The sequence below is a fragment of the Erythranthe guttata genome, chromosome 4, assembly GCF_056151865.1.
Source record: "Erythranthe guttata isolate IM_541 chromosome 4, IM_541, whole genome shotgun sequence".
NCBI lineage: Eukaryota > Viridiplantae > Streptophyta > Magnoliopsida > Lamiales > Phrymaceae > Erythranthe > Erythranthe guttata.
In genome coordinates this window covers 1117811-1140659 of record NC_142536.1, presented here as the reverse complement: position 1 = coordinate 1140659, position 22849 = coordinate 1117811, and the positions used below count along the sequence as shown (strand labels likewise).

The 22849-nt window shown below is 42.6% G+C and overlaps 2 protein-coding genes across 3 annotated transcripts; both read left to right on the top strand.

The window, feature by feature from the left end:
- The first annotated feature begins 11901 nt into the window (after positions 1-11901).
- On the top strand, positions 11902-14696 carry LOC105953611 (receptor-like cytosolic serine/threonine-protein kinase RBK2). 2 transcript variants are annotated; one of them, XM_012977289.2, is made up of 8 exons: positions 11902-12407; positions 12586-12971; positions 13074-13325; positions 13423-13577; positions 13741-13820; positions 13926-14061; positions 14171-14323; positions 14411-14696. In XM_012977289.2, exons 2-8 carry the CDS (start codon positions 12587-12589, stop codon positions 14549-14551), a joined length of 1302 nt encoding a protein of 433 aa, XP_012832743.2. In that variant the 5' UTR covers positions 11902-12407; position 12586; the 3' UTR covers positions 14552-14696. The 2 variants fall into 2 exon arrangements, with proteins under 2 accessions (XP_012832743.2, XP_088672346.1); XM_088816220.1 differs by having other exon boundaries at positions 12582-12971.
- A 711-nt stretch (positions 14697-15407) lies between these two features.
- On the top strand, positions 15408-21559 carry ATG18G (autophagy 18 G-like protein). The gene is made up of 9 exons (XM_012977278.2): positions 15408-16085; positions 16904-17368; positions 17625-18041; positions 18154-18393; positions 18500-19315; positions 19406-19563; positions 20408-20520; positions 20652-21002; positions 21094-21559. Exons 1-9 carry the CDS (start codon positions 15924-15926, stop codon positions 21096-21098), a joined length of 2727 nt encoding a protein of 908 aa, XP_012832732.2. The 5' UTR covers positions 15408-15923; the 3' UTR covers positions 21099-21559.
- Positions 21560-22849: the final 1290 nt, after the last annotated feature.

Genomic DNA, 22849 nt, shown 5'->3' with positions numbered 1-22849 from the left:
TCAGTATCAATATTAACATAAATATCAATATATCTTAGTATTAGTATTTATATTAATCATTATTAGTACTGTTACTATTATTATTAGTATTTGTATTAACCATTAATATTAGTATTAGATTTAATATTAGTATCAATATTAAATTAATATTATTATTGTACGTAACATTGTCTAGAGTTAAGAGTATATTTTAAATAATAATTTTCATCAATTAAAAATCTGGTGCATTGTTTTATGCTACTTGCAATATTGTGTACTAAGAAGTATTTCAAGTGTTGTGTTTCAGGGAATATGAAGATACACTTTAAGAAACATCATTTATATATTATATGCATACACATATTTTTCGTTGACTCATACGTGTATATTCAATGTGCGTTCAGATTTATTTTCAGTGAATAGTATTTTTTAATGGGATATTCGATTATTCCCTTTTTTGGGTAAGGTAATTCTATGCACACATTCTTCATTTGATATATATATATATATATATATATATATATATATATATATATATATATATATATATATATATATATATATATATATATATATTGATCCGGATCGAGGCCAGGATTACGAAGCCCAAATACGTTAGCCCACTAAAACGGTCCAGGAATCGCTTAACCAGCCCATATGCGAAGGAGAAGCCCAAGGAGGAAAGTAAAGCCCAAAAGAGAGGAAGAGGTGGGGCCCGCATGGGGATTCGGCGGGCGAGAGTTATCCGCAGTTCCCGACCAGGAAGAGGAAGGTCGGGAAAAGTGGGGAAAATTAAATGCCCTGACAGACCTGGCCAGGCACCCATTAAATGCTCTGACAAGAGCATTTAATGAGCGAATGACTACGTGCGGCCGGGAGTACATGGGATAGACCTACGAGCATCATAATCTCTAGAAAATAGGGTAGTATGATGGCCCGGGCCGACTGGCGGAAAGGTGAAAAGCCCGTCAGAAGCATGCTTTTTACCAGGATCCGAGGGAGCAGAAGGTCTTCCCGCCGAATGTTATAAAAACCCCAAGGATCCAAGCAGAAAGGGGGTTATCTTTATCTTTCTCAAGCTTTAACACAAAAACTCATATATTCATAACACTTTATATCAGAGCCGTGGTACTGACTTGATCGTCGGAGTGCTAACTCCGGCATCAGTCCGGCTTTCCTTTCTCTGCAGATTTTCCGCCATAGCAGGAAGGACAGCTCATCAACTACGTTGTTCTGGAACGGATCAATTGGCGCCGTCTGTGGGAAACTCGAGACAAAAAAGTACACTCAGCTATCATATCAACTCCTTTCATGACGTCGACACCGGAGGTGGCCCGTAACTTATCAAGCTTGCTGGAGGGGGAGCTAACCCCCCCGGGCCTCATAAGTAATCAAGAGACCACGGCAGCCGGGCCGTCGGAGGAGCCCACCCCGGGTGTCGCTAGTACTACACTGGAAAAAGCAGGTACTACGATAACCCTCACAATGGAACACCTCCAGGCGTTGATCTCGGCCGCAGCCCAGGGTAAACCTCCCGAGGTCGGAGGAGGGGGTAGCAAGGAAAAGCGAAAGCCGGAGTCGCAGCCGGGGGTGTCGACGATAGACGACGAGCTCCTAATACTGCCGTCAGCCGAGATTGAGGGAATGGCGGGCACCCCCTTCACGGCGAGATTACAGCACGGGGAGCTGCCGGCCACCTATCGACCCGTCACGTATGAATATACCGGGGCCACCGACCCCTGGGAGCACGTCTCTCGGTTCGTCACGTCCGCTTCTCTTCACAGGCTAACGGACGGGGTAAAGTGCAGGGTCTTCGCAACTACCCTGGCAGGCCCCGCGCAGAGATGGTTCAGCCAGTTACCCCGATGCTCGGTCGATGGCTTTACCCAGTTTAGCGAATTGTTCCTAAACCACTTCGCGAGCTCCAAGAAGCAGAAAAGAAGCACGCTTACCCTGTTCGCAGTACGGCAAAAGGAAGGCGAACCATTAAGGAACTACGTGCAGAGATTTAATGCTGCCACCCTCGAAGTCCCTGTCACTAGTGAAGAGGTGCTCATCAACGCGCTGGCCCAGGGTCTACAAATGGGAGAGTTCTTCGACTCCCTTTCCAAGAAGGCACCGGCCTCTTTCAATGACTTGCTCCGGAGAGCCGAAAAGTATATCAACGCAGAGGAGGCCCGCCGCAGCAGGGCCTCGGAACCAGCCCCGACAACTGACAAACGTAGGGACAAAAGTCGAGTGGAAGTGAAGAAGCAAGAACCCTTCTCGCGCAGAGAAGTGGGCACAGAGCGACGAACGGGACCCCGATTTGAAAATTACGCACCCTTAAGTACCGCTCCCTCAGAGATCCTGACAGCCATCGTAAACCATCCAAAGCTGAAGTGGCCGCGCACCTATTCGGAAACACCAAAGAAGCCTGTCAGTGCTGGACCTTATTGCCGCTTCCACAATGAGCATGGGCATTCCACCGACGAATGTCAGCATTTGAGGGATGAAATCGAAAGGCTTATCAGGACAAAGAACCTCTCGGAGTTCGTTGAAAGCGGTCCAGGGACCACTGCCAAATACCCGCGGAAAGGGGGGAACGGTGGTGCACAAGCTCCCAACAGGCAGGGAAAAGACGCCGACCTTCAGCCGCCAAACAACTACATTCACACCATCTTCGGGGGCCCCGCCGGGGGAGATTCGAATAGGTCCCGCCGGGCCCACCTGCGAGAGCTACAGGAATTAAGAGGGGAGCTCGCGATGATGTACAGGGTGTCCGTTGCCCCGCCTATCACCTTTGGGGTAGAGGACGAGACAGGAATACAACAGCCGCATAATGATGCCCTAGTAATCACGGCCATGGTAGCAAACTACGACGTGGCAAGGATACTGGTGGACACGGGCAGTTCGGCTGATATAATATATTACGAATGTTTCAGGCAAATGCGGTTGAACTTTGAAGTAAGGAAGGTGGATACGGCCCTTATAGGATTCGCCGGGGAGGTGGTGCAGCCAATGGGAGAGGTAACCCTGCCGGTATCGCTGGGAACCGACCCCTTAAAGGCGACGCGAGCGGTAAGGTTTCTAATCATCGACGCCCCGTCCACTTACAACATGATAATGGGACGGCCCTCGATGAACGCATTTGAAGCGGTCGTGTCCACGTTTCACATGAAGATGAAATTCCCGGTCCTTGATCGAGTAGGGGAAGTTCGGGGAGACCAGGAGACGTCTAGGAGGTGCTACAATCAGGCCCTCAGAGGACAACGACGCATTAACCCTGTGGGATGGGATAAAGGGAACCTGAGGCCAGGGAGCGATGACATCGGGAGAACAGAGGAAAAAAGGCCTCGGCTAGACCCGGAAGAAAAGGAAGAGGTCCATGTCCAACCGATGGAAGAACTAAAAGTAATTCAGCTGGACGTAAACGACCCCACCCGCACCACCAGAATAGGAACCACGCTTAACGAGGAAATGAGGGAGGAATTAACGACCTTTTTGCGCAACAATCAGGACGTATTCGCATGGTCCCCCAGGGACCTGAAGGGAATCGACCCTGCGGTGATGGTCCATGAGCTAAACTTGAGGCCGGGGGTGAACCCGGTTAAGCAGAAGAGAAGGCATTTCGGGCCAGAGAAGGATAAAATAATCGAGGAAGAAGTACGGAAGCTGCTGGAGGCCGGGCACATCAGAGAAATAAAGTTCCCGACCTGGCTGTCCAACGCGGTGCTTGTCAAAAAAGCGGAAGGAAAATGGAGAATGTGCATAGATTTCAGGGATCTGAACCAGGCTTGCCCCAAGGATCATTACCCGCTCCCGAGGATTGACCAGTTGGTAGACTCCACGGCGGGGTGCGCAATGTTGAGTATGATGGATGCCTCCCAAGGCTACCACCAAATACGACTGAAGGAGGGAGATCAGCCGAATGTAAGTTTTGTTACATCCACAGGAACATATTGTTATGTCGTGATGCCGTTTGGTCTCAAGAATGCCGGAGCAACTTATCAGAGGCTGGTGGATAGAATGTTCCGCGGGCAGTTAGGAAGGAACATGGAGGTGTATGTGGATGACATGCTGGTCAAAAGTGAGGAGGCCGGGAATCATATCCAAGACCTGAGAGAAACATTCGGCACACTCCGGCGGTACGGCATGAAGCTCAACCCACTCAAATGCGCCTTCGGCGTAGAGTCAGGAAAGTTCTTAGGTTACATGGTAACTAAGAAGGGGGTCGAGGCGAACCCGGAGAAAATACGCGCGGTGATGGATATGCGTCCGCCCCGGAGCATAAAGGAGGTACAGATGTTAGCAGGAAGAATTACTGCGCTAAGTCGCTTTATCTCTCGGGCTGCCGACACGAGCTACCCATTCTTCAAGATCTTGCGGAAGGGGCATCTGTTTGAATGGGGCCCCGAGGCCGATCGCGCCTTCGAGCAGTTGAAGGAGACACTGGCCCGTTTGCCCCTACTTGTGAAACCGAGAGTAGGGGAGAAACTCTACGTGTACTTAGCCGCCGGGGAGCAAGCTGTGAGCGCCGTACTCTTGAGCGAACGCGGGGGGATACAATGTCCTGTCTACTACGTGAGCCGAGTGCTCAAGGGAGCCGAGAGAAGGTACGCGGAGATTGAAAAGATGGGACTGGCCCTTGTTCTTACTGCCCGGAAGTTAAGACCGTACTTCTTATCACATTCGGTAGTAGTAAGAACTAATTTCCCCCTAAAAAGTACGTTGGGCCGGATGGAGGTGTCAGGCCGGATGGTTAAATGGGCAGTGGAGTTGGGCCAATTCGATATTGAATATGAGCCCCGCACGGCCATTAAAGGCCAGGCGTTAGCCGAGTTCTTGCAAGAAACAATACGAGAAGAACAAGAGGCCGAGTGGAAGGCCTTCATAGATGGGTCGTCAAATCAGTCCGGAAGTGGAGCAGGGATCATGCTGATAAGCCCCACGGGTGAAGAATACGAGTACGCAGTCCGGTTGGCCTTTCGGGCCTCAAATAATGAGGCGGAGTATGAAGCCCTCATATATGCCCTCCAGCTAGCCGCAGAGGCAGGGGCGAACTGTCTAGAGGTATATTCGGACTCCCAGCTGGTGGTCCAGCAGATGAAGGGGATATTCGAGACAAAGGATGAAAGGATGGGAGACTATTGCAGCAAAGCAAGGAAACTGTCTGCCGGTTTCCGTAGGTTAATCCTCGAACAAATCCCAAGAAGCGAGAATGAGAGAGCCGACTTCTTAGCCAAGGTCGGGAGCCTATCTACCGAGTGTGAGAGCAGGAAAATAACTATTCTCCAGGGTCATTCCCGGGAGTATGAGGAGGTGATTGTAGCAAGCGCGGCCTTCGATTGGCGCACTGATATCATTCGATGTCTCGAGGGGCACGAGCTGCCCTGCCGACGCGAGCAGGATAAGTTAGTAGCAAGAAGTAGAGGGTTCTGTTTAGAGCGGGGTTCACTATACAAGAGGGGGTTCACGCGACCCCATTTAAAATGCCTAGGCGGGGCCGAGGGATTGCGCGCGATCAGAGAGGTGCACGAAGGCTGCTGTGGAGACCATGCAGGGGGGAGAATGCTGGCCATGCGGCTGTTGAGGGCAGGATATTTTTGGCCCACCATGCGGAAAGATTCGATTCAGTTCGTTAAGGCCTGTGATAAGTGTCAGAGATATGGACCTCGGATACGCGTGCCGGGAGAAGAGATGACTATAGTAGACACCCCTCGCCCCTTCCTACGATGGGGAATAGACATCGTAGGGCCATTGCCCGTAGCAACCGGACAAAGGAAGTTTTTGGTAGTCGCCATCGACTACTTCTCCAAGTGGGTCGAAGCGGAGGCTGTAGCCAGGATCACGGACACGGAAATCATGAAATTTATCTGGCAAAATATATGTTGTCGGTATGGGATACCGAGGGACCTCGTCTCGGATAACGGCACCCAATTCAATTCAGCAAAGATAACGAAATGGTGCAAGGGCTTGGGGATAGGTCAGAGGTTTGCAGCAGTGGCCCACCCGCAAGCGAACGGGCAGGTGGAGGTAACAAACAGGATCCTGATGGAGGGCATCAAAAAGCGATTAGAGAAGTCGAAAGGCAATTGGGTAGAGGAGCTACACTCGGTCTTGTGGGCACACCGGACGTCGCCAAAAGAAGCAACAGGAGAAACCCCGTTCTCTCTTGTTCATGGCTCCGAGGCGGTGATACCACTTGAGATCGGCATCCCATCCAGTCGGATGCGAGGACACAGTGACATCGTAAACGACGAAGGATTGAGAATGGAGTTGGATCTGATCATGGAAAGAAGGGAACAAGCCGTGATCCGGATGGAGGCTAACAAGGCGAGAATCAAGAACGCGTATGACAAAAAAGTGAGGAAAAGAATATTCCAGGTAGGAGATCTAGTGCTCAAACAGGCAGACGCTTTGAAAGCTGTAGGGAAGATGGAACCCAACTGGGAGGGGCCATATGTAATAAAAAAGGTGTTGAAAGGAGGGGCATACGAACTGGCAAACGAAGAAGGGAGGAGGCTTCCACGACCATGGAACATAGGACATCTTAAAAAATATTTCACGTAAAGCATCGACGTATTTTTGCTCCTGAAAGATGTGCAAGGACTAAGTAACCTAGACTTTTGTAAACCGCGGGTATAAGAAAAACCCCTGTCCGTTTTTGTCTCTTAGAAAGAATGTTCATTAAGTTCTCCCCCCAGGGGGGAGCCCAAGTACTTACGATTTTTCTGCCAAAATCGTAACCGAGAATCTTTTGAAAACACTCGACGAGCTCGAGCTCCGAGTAGAACGAAAGGAAGAATTAGAACTTGTAAACACAAGTACTTACGATTTTTCTGCCAAAATCGTAACCGAGAATCTTTTGAAAACACTCGACGAGCTCGAGCTCCGAGTAGAACGAAAGGAAGAATTAGAACTTGTAAACACAAGTACTTACGATTTTTCTGCCAAAATCGTAACCGAGAATCTTTTGAAAACACTCGACGAGCTCGAGCTCCGAGTAGAACGAAAGGAAGAATTAGAACTTGTAAACACAAGTACTTACGATTTTTCTGCCAAAATCGTAACCGAGGATCTTTTGAAAACACTCGACGAGCTCGAGCTCCGAGTAGAACGAAATGAAGACACCGAGCTTGTAAACACAAGTACTTACGATTTTCCTGCCAAAAATCTTAGCTGAGAACTTTTGAAAGACTCTCGACGAGCTCAAGTTCCAAGAAAAACCAAACAGAGGAATGCAAGTTAAAATGTTTACGACCCTGACGGGCCTAAGTCCCGTCAGAACCGTAACCGAGGGCCCCTAGAATGCCCGACGAAGCTCACCAACTAAACAAGACATAAAAGAAAAATATATAAAGAAGAAGAAGATAAGTAAAACAAAGCAACCATGAGATATATAAAAAAAAAAAAAAAAAAAGAGATAGTTAAAGTCCCATACAAAAAGAAAAACAAGGGAAGAACACACCCTTAAAAAAAAAAAAAAAAAAAAAAAAAAATATATATATATATATATAAGCCCCTAAGAAGAAGTAGAGCGATGGGGAGAAAGCCTTGCAGGATCAGACGGGGCAAGGGGGGCGGAGGAAGCCGGACCAACACTTGCCTCGGGAACTCGAGGGGGCACTGGAGCTGAAGAGTGGCTAACTGCTGCCGAAGGACCCGGAGCACCACTTCCTAAAGAAGAAATCAGGTCCTCCGTAATAGGCTGCCACCACGGATGGTTGATGGGCTCGCGAGGGTCTCCCTTCCAAAGAGGCAGCGTCCTGTTTATCTTGCCTAAGACAGCGGTGGGTTCATAGCGAATGGGAGTGTTCGCCTCCTCGGCTATGGCCTCACAAGCGCCTATGGTTTGCTTGACATAATACATGCCGATCGGGCAAGCATCCTTCAGGAACAGCTTAGTATGAGGGTACCGCTCGAACAACTTGACCCGGTACTGGTCGAGAATGGTCAGACCTTCAGTGGTAGCAAGGAGTTCCCCCAACTTCTTCGCTCGCTCGGAGGCCAAACGGCAATCCAGCTCGCTCTGAAACTCCCGCTCCCGGGACTCCATACGCTGCATGGTGCGGGCTAGCTCTTCCTCTGCTCGCACGGCTCGACCCTCCAGAACACTCCGAGTCTCGCATAGTTTGGACTGCGTTTCCTCGAGTTTCTCCTCGGCGACCTCACACTGGCGGAGCAAAGTGCCGTTCTCGGTCATAAGGGAGTAGATACGCGAGGAAGCCCGCTCGAGGGCCGCACGAGCGTTGGCGGCCTGCTCGTTCAACTCACGGAGAGCAAGGTCCCGAGTGGAGGGATCTTCCTTGCCAAAGCCTGAGGCTACAATGGAACTCGCCTGCAAAGAAAGAATGAGTGTTAGTACGAACTTACGTCAATTGAATAAGTTGATGAACGATCGAAGGATCGCATACCTGCGCCAAGCACAGAGCCAACTTGGCTCGCTGAGAAGAGTGAGGGAGGGATTGGAGGAAAGCTGCATCACCGGGGGCCTGAGCCTTGGACAGTTGGTGGAGCACGAGGTCGGCCGAGCCCTCGGGGTCCGAGGAAGAGAATAGGCTAGGCAACTCTAGGCGGGCCCTTTTCGGGGGAGGAGTAGAACCGCTCAGAGCGAGACGCTTGGAGCTTGTCTCGGCAGACTCTCCTTGAGCTTCCTCGAGTCCGGGATCGCCGCTCGGAAATATAGCCAGGTCCCGCACCTCGGTCTCGCTGTCTAGAAGTTCGATGACAGCTTCGGAACCGGGAAGAGGTAGACCGGAGGAAGGAGATAGAGGGTGCAGAGGGGAATTGGAGCTATGGGAAGGGAGTTCGGGCCCGCGGGAGGAAACCTCGGGCGCGACCTCAGCTGCCGCCATCGGGCTCGAGGCCCCGGCATCTTTCTTCTCGGCCTCAGCCAGTTCCAAAAGCATATCGATCATCATCTCACCTAAAAAAAAAAAAAAAAAAAAAAAAAAGAGAGAGAGTCAGATCGCAAACATAATAATAATAATGAAAAATAATACAAGCAAATACACACAACTGCCAAGCGGCATCGGAAGTCTGGACGGGAGAAAGTGAAAAGAGTAGGTATACCCCAAGGGCGACGATCAAAGGAAGGGATCTGCCACAAGCCGGCACGAGAAAAAAGGGGGAGACTGTTAATAATTTTCTCAACATTCCAGGCACGGGGGCGAACGCGAGCCAATAGGCCTGCGATCTCATCCTCGAAGCTCATGCCGAGGGCAGCACGTTTAGGAGATTTAGGAGGGGGAGTGGAGTCAAAAGGCCAGGCCGAGGGCGGGCGGACGAAGAAGAAGCGGCGTTGCCAAGAATCAATCTTCGTAACCAGCCCGGCGAAGAGGCGACCTATTCGCGAAGATAAATGATAATAGCCGGAGGAGGACCGGTTGTGGGTAAAGATAGTGAAAAATAATTCTGGTCGGGGGTCTACGCCGGTACTGACGCAGACTATATAGAAACACGACATGAACTTTATGGCGTTAGGATGGAAAAGTTGGAGGGGGATCTTGTATAGGCTGCCTACGTCAACAAAGAAAGGGTGCAAAGGAAGAGTAAGGCCGGCCTTGAATTGATCCAAGTACCAAGTGAGATAGCCCGGAGGGGGACTAGAAGGAGACTGGGAACGGGAGGGGACTAAAAGATGAAAGGAAGCGTCCACGCCCTGGGTGGCGTAGAGAGCTTCGAGGTCAAATTTGTCCACCAGAGAATGGGTTGGTTTCTCTAGGGATTTCTTTTTATTGGGTTGAGGGGAGGAAGAAGAAGGAGCTGTCTTCTTCTTCGGGTTCGGACGACGCCCGCCCCGGCGATTAGACCGCACGGGCGCAGGAAGGGGGTCAGTCCGCCCCGAAGAAGAAGAAGAAGAAGTGCCTTGGGAAACCATGGGATGGGCGATGGTGAAGAAAGCAAGAAAATCAATAACAAAGGAGAAAGGGAGAGCAGAAAGTACCTGGGGAATAGGGAGCACACTAGCAATAAGGGAATGGAAGGAGAATAAAGAGGGTATGGGGAAGGAGAGAAATAGCAGGAAAGGGGGGCTTTAAGTCCAGAAGGCGGGCCCCAACGACAGACGAAAAGACACCCGTCATTAAAAGGCACAAGAAACGAAGAGCCCCCACAGGGATTGACGGCTGCATAGGGAAGTGCGCTAAGCAGGAAAACGAAACGATCGGATGGGGTAGATGAAAGGACGTGCCGCGGACGCGAGGAGGTAAAGAACTCCGAGCCCTAAAAATATAGGACTCGGAGTGGGGGACTAGTTGATCCGGATCGAGGCCAGGATTACGAAGCCCAAATACGTTAGCCCACTAAAACGGTCCAGGAATCGCTTAACCAGCCCATATGCGAAGGAGAAGCCCAAGGAGGAAAGTAAAGCCCAAAAGAGAGGAAGAGGTGGGGCCCGCATGGGGATTCGGCGGGCGAGAGTTATCCGCAGTTCCCGACCAGGAAGAGGAAGGTCGGGAAAAGTGGGGAAAATTAAATGCCCTGACAGACCTGGCCAGGCACCCATTAAATGCTCTGACAAGAGCATTTAATGAGCGAATGACTACGTGCGGCCGGGAGTACATGGGATAGACCTACGAGCATCATAATCTCTAGAAAATAGGGTAGTATGATGGCCCGGGCCGACTGGCGGAAAGGTGAAAAGCCCGTCAGAAGCATGCTTTTTACCAGGATCCGAGGGAGCAGAAGGTCTTCCCGCCGAATGTTATAAAAACCCCAAGGATCCAAGCAGAAAGGGGGTTATCTTTATCTTTCTCAAGCTTTAACACAAAAACTCATATATTCATAACACTTTATATCAGAGCCGTGGTACTGACTTGATCGTCGGAGTGCTAACTCCGGCATCAGTCCGGCTTTCCTTTCTCTGCAGATTTTCCGCCATAGCAGGAAGGACAGCTCATCAACTACGTTGTTCTGGAACGGATCATATATATACACATATATATATATATATATACATATACATATATATATATATATATATATATATATATATATATATATATATATATATATATATATATATATATATATATATATATATATATATATATATATATTTGTTTTCTTTAGATAACGCGTTGAACTTAAATAATGACACTAATAAATAATTACATCTTATTCATCTGATAATGGTTGATTTGACAAAAGTTTCCTGTGTTACTATATCAAGATTCAGATTAATGTGTAAGAGTGGTGTTCTGAATCAATCTCCACTCATGGAGTTGCTTGTGGCATTTAGTTTGACTGTTCTAACATTGTCAGTTTGTATTTATGTAGATTTTTTGTGATAAAATGAAATGCAATTGTTTTATTTATTGTTGGATCAATTTAAGTTTGTATATATATTCTTTATCTACGTAATGTCTTTTATTGAAAATGATGAAAAATAACAGGTTATTCGTCATCAGGTCGTAGATCTAATTGTAGTTTTGTGGTCTTCTTTAACAACATTCACATTAATGTGCAAGACTGATGCATTACTTTAATTTCGGTCTTGGAGTTACTTGCTACATTTCAACGTGTATGGTGCTTAGAACATTGTCCGTTTATTTTTTATAGAGACTTTTGATTGATAAATTAAGATACGAATTTGTTATTTATTGTTCAATTGTATTCTTTACATTCTCGACATATTTTTTATTCGTTAGTTTTCTACATTAACTCATTCTATGTTTTTGAATTAATCCCCGTGCATCGCACGGGTGAGTGACTAGTTATGGTAAAAAGGTAAAAAATCATGGTAAAAAAGTGCCTGAATGTTTAATTTGGCATGCGTATAACATTACCCCTAATTAATAAGATTCCCACTACGGGTTCAGTTATGGCCCAATGGATTTTTAGAAATATAATTATAAAATAAATAAAAAAAGCCACGTGTCAAGAAAAGAGCCACCCGATTCAAATCACCAGGTGTAGCATCGTATTCCCCCAAATAATAAATAGTAATAGAGGTGAAAGAGCACGTGGGCGCCTGCTGCAGCTGAACACCTCGAATACCTCAGCCGTGGCAGACAAATTCCGACCGACGAAACCAAAACATAGATAAACATCGTATACAGTATACACACACATTAAGAAAAAATCATTTTTTTTTTGTTTTTTTTCTAATGAAATAAAGAAAACACACACACACACACACACACACACTGTGGGTTGGTGGGGTAAAGCGAACCCAACACAGCTTGTCTTCAAAGAATAACTTACACTCACACATAATTATATACAGCCACTTCCTTCCGTTGGATGAATCTTCATGCACACTTTACAATTTAGAAAGTAACCCCACAAAATTAATATAACCTGTAAAAACAATACTAAAATATCCTCTGTTTGCTGTATTGTCTTGTTTGAATCATCTGGATTCTGGGCCCGCCCTTCCACCTCTGGTTTTTTCTATTTTCTTCTCTGGAATTCCGACAATTTTTCAGCTTCCATTTTTTATGGTATGTTCATTCTCATCTCTCTTATTAATTATTATATATGATGTTTTTATGGTATGAGGAAAAATTGGAATTCCTCTGTTTTTATTTATTTATTTAAATATCCGTCACACTATATTGTTGTACTGCTATCTTCTAATTTTGCTGAAATTGTGTACTGTTTGATGGTTTGACAAGTAAGTATGGAGAAAGAGAAAGAGAAAGAGAAATCAAATAATGTATATTCACCAGACACAGTTCTTGAGGATTTCTTGAGAACAACAGAATCTCAATCAGAATATTCCTCCAAAACAAGCACTTCTCATGAATCACATGATCAACAAATCCACCACCACCCCAAACCAAATTCTCGAATCTCCGATTTTTTCCACCAATTAAGGTTCAAATCCAAGGCACAATTAGCCACATTGCATCCCCTTAAACTATCCCAAAAATTCAGCACTAGCATGACGGAGGAAATTACCTCCATACCCTTACTCGACGCCGCCGATTTCAATTACTTCAAGCCTCAATGGACCAACTTCACCTTCTCCCAACTCCAATCCGCTACCAGCAATTTTTGCCAAGGTAATTTAGCTACCTAGCTCTATATAATTAATAATGTCAAATTTTTTTCTTAATTACAAATAAAAATAATGTCCTATATATGTTTTGATTTGACTTAATTAGGTTATTTGATCGGAAAAGGCGGATACGCGGAGGTGTATAGGGGCCGTCTGCGCGGAGGCGCACTTGTTGCGATTAAACGTTTGACTAAGGGGTCAACGGAAGAAAGAATAGGGGATTTCCTAACGGAACTCGGTATAATGGCGCATGTAAATCACCCTAACACGGCTAAAATGATTGGCTATGGGGTTGAAGGTGGAATGTACCTTGTGCTCGAGTTGTCTCCCATTGGAAGCTTGGCCTCTATGCTTCACAGTTAGTGCCACCACCATTGTTTCGGGATTTTTTTTTTCTCGTTATTACGACGTTTTGATGATGTCGAATTATAATATATTTTTTTATTATTAAATAGGTTCGAGGGAGAAGGTGGCATGGGATACTAGGTACAAGGTTGCAATCGGAACGGCTAAGGGGTTGTTGTACCTTCACGAGGGTTGTCAAAGGAGGATCATTCATCGAGATATTAAAGCTGCTAATATATTACTTACCCAAGACTTTGAACCTCAGGTATATATCCACTTGAATCTTTCGAATAAATAACAAAAAAATTCTAGGGGGTTCCGACAATACTATAGTACTTGAAAAATAACAAATTTCTATATGGAATATGTAGTTGTGGGGGCCATGGCCCCCTTTGTTTGGACGATAAAAGTTAAAAGTTTATTTTCAGATATGTGATTTTGGGCTTGCAAAATGGTTGCCGGATCGGTGGACTCACCTTACGGTTTCAAAATTTGAAGGCACTTTCGGGTGTGTTTATCATCACTGAAAATCTCTCGTTTTTTCCGATAAATTTAAGTAGGGTATCATCATATTACTAATTTAAACTCCGATTGTATGTAATCTTTGTTGCAGTTATCTAGCACCGGAGTTCTTAATGCACGGAATAGTAGACGAGAAAACCGACGTTTTCGCCTTTGGAGTGCTGCTTTTGGAACTTATAACCGGTCGACGAGCTCTTGATTATTCACAGCAAAGCCTCGTTATGTGGGTACGATTCCCTCTTTCAATAATTGCTATATACACTACACAAATGATGGCTTCAAATATAGCATTTGAATTATAAAAAAAATGTTTTATATATTATTTATTTATTCTAGGCTAAGCCTCTGCTGAAGAAGAACAAAATAAGAGAGCTTATAGACCCCTCACTTGCCGAAGACGACTACAACCCGATGCAAATGAATCTCGTGATTTTGGCCGCTTCTCTTTGCGTGCAACAATCTTCCACCAAACGCCCTCGAATGAGTCAGGTGCACTTTCGATATTTTTTTTTAATCGTATAATATTATTACATAATAATTATAATTGAATTTGGGTAAATTTGTGTTGAAAGGCAGGTGCTGCTACTTCTAAGAGGGAGCTGTGGTAGTTTAGAATTGATCAGAAAATGTAAGAAGCTATCAATTTGGAAAAAGTATTATAAGGATCTCTTTAGTGCAGGAGAAAAGTACAACACCTCTAAAGCCATGGAAGCTTAATTTTGGTAGAGGTACAACCCCATTTTTTCCGGACATTTTAAAATTATTTATCATAGTATTAAATATTGTTTTATGTAAAAAAGAAATTATGATTACAGCTTGTACCAAATTATTTATCATGGTATTAAATTATGATTACAGCTAGTAGTACAATGGTATGTTGTGTAACGCAAATTCGGGTCATGATCGGGTCGGGTAAGGCCCGTAAAGAAACTGGGCCTTGAATGGGCTTAAACATTATTACCACTATAGTCCATGTAGATATATATTGATGAAACAAATATTGATTCGGGCCTATATTAGAATATATATTTCATCAATTCAAATACAATCCATTTATATCTAATGATTCATTATTATTATTCAAGTTAAACTCATTTAACAAGGTAATGACTAAGCATAAAAAAAGTCGATAACTTTATCCTTTTACATCGATTACGTAACCATTTAATACACTAATATAGTATTCAAAATTTACATGTCTTCCACTCATTCAAAATAAATATAAATTGACTAAATTTCGAGCATATATATCAAATTCACTACAATAAAGAAAAAAAAAACCAATTCTAATTAATTAGGAGGATCTGTCACATTTTCATTTGAATTTGACGGAATCTGATGGAATGCAGTTAGATTAGACGGGAGGAAAGCGAATCTGAAGAATAGAGGTTTTTTTAGCAAACTGTCAAAGTTCGGCTATCCTGATCTGAAATGACATGTATAATTAGTTATGTTTAATGAAACTCAAATTCAATCTTTGTATTACCTCAATCATGCCTTGTTTATGGGTTTGACCAAGGTTATATTCGGCAATTTTTACTTGTCAAACAAGGATATATATACATAAAATATTATCCAAAAAAAAAAAACAACAAAAAAAGAAAAAAAAAAAACAATTACATTATTTAATTTTAATTGAAAATTAGAAACTGTATTTTCATGGTTATTGTTTTTGAAAATATTGGTCTGTGGATAGATTTGGCTTACAGCGCAAACAACACAGGAAGCGGAAGGGGATCGCGTGTGGTGGGTATATATATATATATATATATTGAACCGAGTCCAGAGACAGTAAAGAAAGAAAAAGCATTCCCCCAAGTCAAACTCCAAAAACTCACCGGAAAAATTAGGATTTCCCAAGTTCTGAAATCGGAAAGTTTTGTGTGTGTATCTAGCCGCGGTGTTGTCATTTTCCAGGCGATCGTAGGATTTGATGATCGACGGAAGTACGGCTGACGCGTCGGCCTGTGCGGCGGTGCACGACGGCGGTGGAGTAGATTCGGAACTTACCGCTGAGTCGGCGGTGGTTGGGAAAGGTTGAGATAGGGAAGAAGATAAATAAGGATAATTATTTATTTTAAATAGAAAAATGAGGAAAGGTAAGGGGAAAAACAGCAAGTTCCTTCCTAATTCGTTGAGAATTATTTCTTCGTGCATCAAAACGGTGTCGACTAATGCTAGCACTGCCGTGCGCTCAGCTGGTGCGTCCGTCGCCGCCTCCATTTCTCCGTCGGACGATCGCAAAGAGCAGGTCGATATTTGTAAATCTCTTATTAAGTGTATTATCTCTAGTGGAGTTTTTTTTGCCTTGGTGATTTACTGTGCTGAAATGGTTTTCTGTTATTTTGTTCGTTTTGTACTTGATTGAATAGAGCATAATAGAGTTGTCTGTTATAGAAATTTATCCAATTGTTAGGTTCTTATTTCTGTGCACTGGATAATTGTTCGAATTTTATTTCCACCCCCAAGTAATGCAAATAAATTGATTGTCATCACTAACTGTAACTTGAAATGTATTATTCTTTGGAGCACCTATTCATATGATTTTAGCCAATTCAGAAGCCCTTGGTATAAGGTTCCGTTGTTCATTGAAGTTTCAATATCTTGTTGTTTGAATTCAGTGCTGTTTTATTTGTTCGACATAAATGATTTGTGTTGATCATTTAAGTCGCCTGATGTTAATTATTCAATTGGAGCTATTATTTACACAACATTATCATTTTTATATTTCATCCGGAAGCATAGATATTTCACAATCTTTTATATCTTTAGTGATTTCATATTATTGATTGACTTGTTATAATTACCGTTGGAAAATCTTCAATTGTTTTCTTTATCTGTATAATTTGGAAATATTGTGTGAGATCTCGCTTTAGTATTATAAGCATGTATTTTCTAAGTGTATCAATACAGTGCAGTTTTACTTTCTCCTCTGATTCCATGCTTATTCTGGTTAGCTTCCATTTAAGCAATTAGCGACATGAACTCTTAATTCTGATGAAAATGTGTTGTTATTCACTAGTCATGATGCTTCTCATGTTGATATACAGCTCCTTTCGTGTTAATCAGGTATTATGGGCTGGCTTTGACAAATTAGAGCTTAGTCCAACTGCCTTCAGGCGTGTCCTTTTAATTGGTTATCTAAAGGGTTTTCAAATCTTCGATGTTGAAGATGCCTCTGGTTTAAGCGAATTGCTATCCAGGCGTGATGGACCAGTTACATTCTTACAGATGCTTCCAGCTCCTGCAGGTGGTGATTGTACTGGAAAGTACATTGCATCACATCCCATAGTGGTGGTTGTTGGAGGGAATGAGGATGAAAGAATCTCTTCGTTTCACTATTCTGGCCAAGGACCTCCTACTTCCAGATATGGTTCATCAGATTCTTCATTTGGGAGCTCTTTTGACCCCCCTACTGCTGTTCGATTTTACTCTATGAAATCAAATGAATATGTAAAGGTTATTGACTTCAAGTCAGCAATATTTATGGTGAGATGCAGCTCACGTGTAGTAGCTATTGGTCTCGAAGAACAAGTAAGTATTCAATGACATGAGATTCCTTGATATGAGATTTATTAATTGAATAGACGCACAACTACAGACTTTTTTCAAGTATATAAGGATATATATAGTTGATATGTCAGATGAGATACTTTACAAATAAGATGCAAACGATGGTTGCTTTATATACTTGTTGAGCTGATTTAATGCATTGATATGTATACTTGGAGATTAGATTCATAAGAAACTGGCACGGTGATGGATAATTGGCTTATTATTTGTTGGGCAGATTTACTGCTTTGACTCCCTTACGCTTGAGAAGAAATTCATAGTTGTCACATATCCCGTTCCTCGAGTCGGAGAGCAAGGAGCATTTGGAATCAACACAGGTTATGGTCCAATGGCTGTGGGGCCAAGATGGTTGGCATATCCTCCTAATCGCCCGTTTTTGTTAAATACTGGTCGGGTGAGTCCAAAGAGCCTTGCTTCTAGTGTTAGTCCATCAACATCTCCAGGCAGTAGCACAATGATGGCTCGTTATGCAATGGAATCCAGCAAACACTTAGCTGCTGGATTAATCTCCCTAGGGGACATGGGATACAAGAAATTATCAAAATACTATCCGGAGCTGCTTCCTGGTAGTCCTAGTTCTCCTGGCTGGAAAGCTGGAAAATTAGCAGCATCTGAACCAGAAAATGCAGGAGTGGTAAGTCTAAAATAGTGGTAGTTTTACAATTTCAGAAAGTACATATCATGCAAAATTATAGAGTTCTAAACTTTGTCAAGGTATCACCTCTTATCACACTTGTGAACTGCAGATTGCTGTGAAGGACCTCGCTTGCTCAGAGGTTATTTCACAATTTAGGGCTCATACGAGTCCGATATCCGCTCTGTGCTTTGATCCAAGTGGGACCCTTCTGGTTACTGCCTCTGTGCACGGAAATAACATAAATATCTTCCGCATCATGCCTTGTCATAAATGCAGTGGATCAGGCTCTGGTGACTGGAGCACTTCATATGCTCATCTTTACAAGCTTTATCGTGGAATAACCAGTGCCGTAAGTATCTATTTGATGCTCTTTGTTATTTATTCGGTATACCATCTTCTATTTCCAGAAAGTTTCATATTCTGTGAGTTTCTTGCCCCCCGCCTCTTTTCATCAGGTCATCCAAGATATCTGCTTTAGTCATTACAGTCAGTGGATTGCGATTGTATCATCAAAAGGAACTTGCCATATCTTTGTTCTATCCCCATTCGGGGGAGATGATGGTTTTCGCACTATAAATGCTCATGGGCAAGGTACTTCTTTGGTTTTAGCTACTACTCCGCCATGGTGGTCTACTTCATCTTTCACCATAAACGAGCCACAATCTTTGCCTCCACCTGCTTGCAACCTCTCCGTAGTCACAAGGATAAAAAGCAGCGACTCTGGCTTGCTTAATTCAGTAAGCAATGCCGCTGCTTCGATGGCGGGTAAGTTGTGGGTGCCGTCTGGAGCTTTTGCCGCAATTTTTCATAATTCCAACTCTACTGGTTCTTCAGATGTCAAGTCGGGTGGTAGTTCTCTGGAACATATCTTAGTTTATACCCCCTCAGGGTTTGTGGTTCAACATGAAATTCTGTCCTCAATGGGGCTTGAACTCAGTGAGAGTAGAGCTGAATCTTTGTCAGCTCCACAAGCCAACTCACAAAATGATGAGTTCAGGGTGAAAGTTGAACCGTTGCAATGGTGGGATGTGGGCAGAAGACTGGATAATATGGAGAGGGAGGAATGCATTTTTGGCAGTATCTTTGATGTACAAAATGACCCTGAGATTGATGAAGACCCCGAAATGGTTTTCCAGGAGAATGGGAGTGTTGGAAAGAAGAAACTAGTTAAGACTGACTCATTCAAGTCTCCAGAGAGAGTGCATTGGTATCTTTCGAATGCTGAAGTGCAAATAAACTCGTGTAGATTACCCATATGGCATAAATCGAAGGTAGTATCTCTGCTAGATTACGGATGTCTGCGTTTTTTTATAATGGTCGTTTTCTTAGAAAAAAAAAACTAATATTAGTTGTTGATGCAGATGCATTTCCATGTACTGGAACATCCAAGAGAAGAAGGTTTTTCGGATGGAGAGTCTGAAATTGAAATGGCTCCTTCACATGAAGTCGAAATAAGACAGAAGGATTTGTTGCCGATATTTGACAATTTTCCTAGAGCAAGATCTGGCTGGATTGACCGGTGAATACCTTATACCCTATTTCTTTTCTAGGCTGCATCATAATTATTTCTTTTATTCTTTCATTGTACGATCAATTAGAAAGATACTCAAAATGGATAAGAAAAATTCAATGCTTTCTACCCAATCGTTGATCAAAATCTTTCCCCAAACTCCACCCCCCCATCTTATACGTCTCTCTTGTTCTAGGTTACATCTTGTTTCTTTTTTACCCCTGCCTTTGTATTTTTGGTAGTGAATCTGAACTTGATCGGCACATCGTTTAGAAAGCAACCACTAAAAGCTGTTAAGATGATAGGATTTGGTATAGGCAAGAGAGAGGTGGCTTAACTCTTAACATGGTCACCACATTGTTGATAAAAATCTTCAAAACTTCAACGTGCCATCTGACTTTTTTGTTCTCAAGTCGCATATAGTGATCTATTTTCTGCACAGCATACCGTTATTCGAATTAAGCATGGAAATGTTCGATATGGTTGACTGGGAATTTTATCTTTCTACATTGGTTGTGGTATTGCTGTAATTATACTTATTATACTCCACTATCGTAAACCGTAGATGCTTACTGTTTCTGGTTGTTTATTCCGCTCGTTACTAAGAGATCTTTCCTGCAATAATCTTCTTCGGGGGCATCCTTTTAGTGGAATGGTAGTTGCTCCTCTTCCTGATGCAACATTTAGTATGAAAGCACATTTTTTCCCGTGGTGTTATATTGTTTTAGCTGGTATATACTTCAAGTTTTCTATTAACGTGTCCCAGATTTATACGTCTTTCATTTTCCGAAAAAATAATGCCAGCTGTGCCTTGTTATGTCTTCCCATTGGCATATTACTTGTTTTTCCGCAGATCAATACCTTCCGACTCCAATAATGGTCAAGTTAAAGAAAAGACCAGTGAAGCAAGTGTTGTTTCTCGTTCAGAACCACCATCGTTTAGTTCTACTGAAAGCTCAGAAGGAGGTAACATATAGTTTTATTCCTATTCTATCCTTCAATTCAAATGTAAATAATGTGTTTATTGAGATGCAATGCCATAGATACGAGACGACCTTTTGATGCCTAACTCGTTTTCTTCACTTTTTTTTAATCAGGATTATCTAGACGAATGGAGAATCTGCTTAACTTGGACTACATGAGCCCTGATAGATCTCCTATACTTGTTAGACATGCTGCAAGTGATTTAAACACAGAAAAAGAGGAGAGTGCTAATCTCAAGGCTTCCTTAACGGAGGGGAATGAAATTCCGTCGTCGAATGTCGACAATGCCGACTCGGCTTCAGAAAATCTTATGCATTCAAAATCCGAGGAAAAAACAGTAGATTTTGCACAGTTATTTAAGGAAGAGTACTATAATAAGCCAGAGTTTCATGATCGTGACAGGTCAACTGAAGATGTGGACGACGATATCGATACTGGTGGGATGTTTGATTTCTCCGAAGAAGGTCGGTAGTTTCGACTTTGCTGTGATTAATTTTAATTTCATCATCTTTTTAAGCCTTTGAAAACGAACGTGCATTCGTTTATTTGTAACAGGTTAATTGCTTCTTGTGCACAATCGAATATGGTATGTGCTCCAACGTGAATTATACCGCGTACGGGAAAAACATGTGGAATCGCTCCCTCCGTGGTGTGTGTACACTAGTGTATATAAGAACATTCATGAAGTTTATTGAGAAAAAAAAATGGAGTCACCATAAAAAAGGATGAGTTTGACTGTGGGGGAAATGATTTCCGGTTTGGCTTTGTGTTTGGATGTTTCGGTCAAATGTTGTACAGATATTACTAATCACTAGTTGCCTTGCTTCCAGTTGTGTAACATTAATTTGTTTTTTTTTTTTTCCAGGAAAGAAAAAAATCTGATGAAATGAAAATTTGGAAAAGCAAATAGAACAGTAAAACATTTCCTTTTGGGGGAATCATTTATGTATTTACTTAATTTTCCTTGTATTCGTTTACGCCTCGAAAATATTTTCTAATAGGCCCCCCGATTGTTCACTAATTCTTGATTGGTCCTTTTCATAAACTTTAATACGGATTCCATTTTCGACAGTTAATATTTCTGTTTATTGCAATAATAACCCCAAATTTCTACTGAATCTCAATTTGGTACAGATTTTTTATTTATTTATAGATTTATTTATAGAAGGAAAGATTTGTCTGTTTATACTTTTACTTTGAATAATTTTTTTATGAGCATGCTGTTTGAGAAGTCCCTGTAAGTTGTTACCGTTTTAGGGGCTTTTACAGTAACCACTTTGATTTACTTTTCATCCATTTCTCTTTTTGCTTTCTTCTTTCTTTCTTTGTATTTTTTGCATGCTTTTCAGAAGAATATGCAAAGTTTATGAATCTTTCTTTTGCCAACAATTGCTACATGTAATAATAATTTGCAGCTATTGTCAATTTGCAATTTTATTCATCATTTTTCTACAGTGAGACATAGATAGTTGAGTAATAGATGGTATAAATGATTCACCATTTTCTGTACAAGCAAGCCATGTTCTCTCTCTCTCTCTCTCTCTCTCTCTCTCTCTCTCTCTCTCTCTCTCTCTCTCTCTCTCTCTCTCACACACACACACACACACATAAAAAAGACACAAAAAAAGGAAACAAAAGTAAAAAAGGATAAGGAGGTGGACGCACTATACTACTATGGAGTTATGATTTTATCTAAGTAGTGAAACGTAGCTGGACGAAAGAGACATCATACCTAAACTATATTAATATACACACATGACATTCTTATACTATTTTAAATAAAACAAAATTTATTAAATTTGATAATCATGTATTTATTTGCTAAAAAAAATTGAATCATAGGTATCGGTTACTAATACTAATAACATGGAGGGTTTTTAACAAATAAGATAAACATAAAGGTGCTAAATGCAATAAACTCATTATACATGCATGATGTAAAGAGAAAGCCTTGATCACATCTTCGATGGTGTTAATTGTAATAAAACTTATAGAAGCAATGATGTAGACAACCATTATATATGTTTTATTATTCTTAATTAAAGTTTAACATTTAATTTGCATCATATCTTATAATTAACTCTAAATTAAATCATTAGCCTTAATTAATTATAGATTCAAGTGATGATGGGGTTAACAAAGGGTGGTTGGGGTTGGTGCAATGAACACGCATCCCCGTGCAATTTACTCTTTGATAGTGCCATTTGAGAAAGGGGTGCCCCCCATTCATTATTCATTACTTATATCCATTTCTTCTTCTTCTTCTTCTTCCTTATTGTAAAATTTTAATGATTATATAAAAAAAAATCAT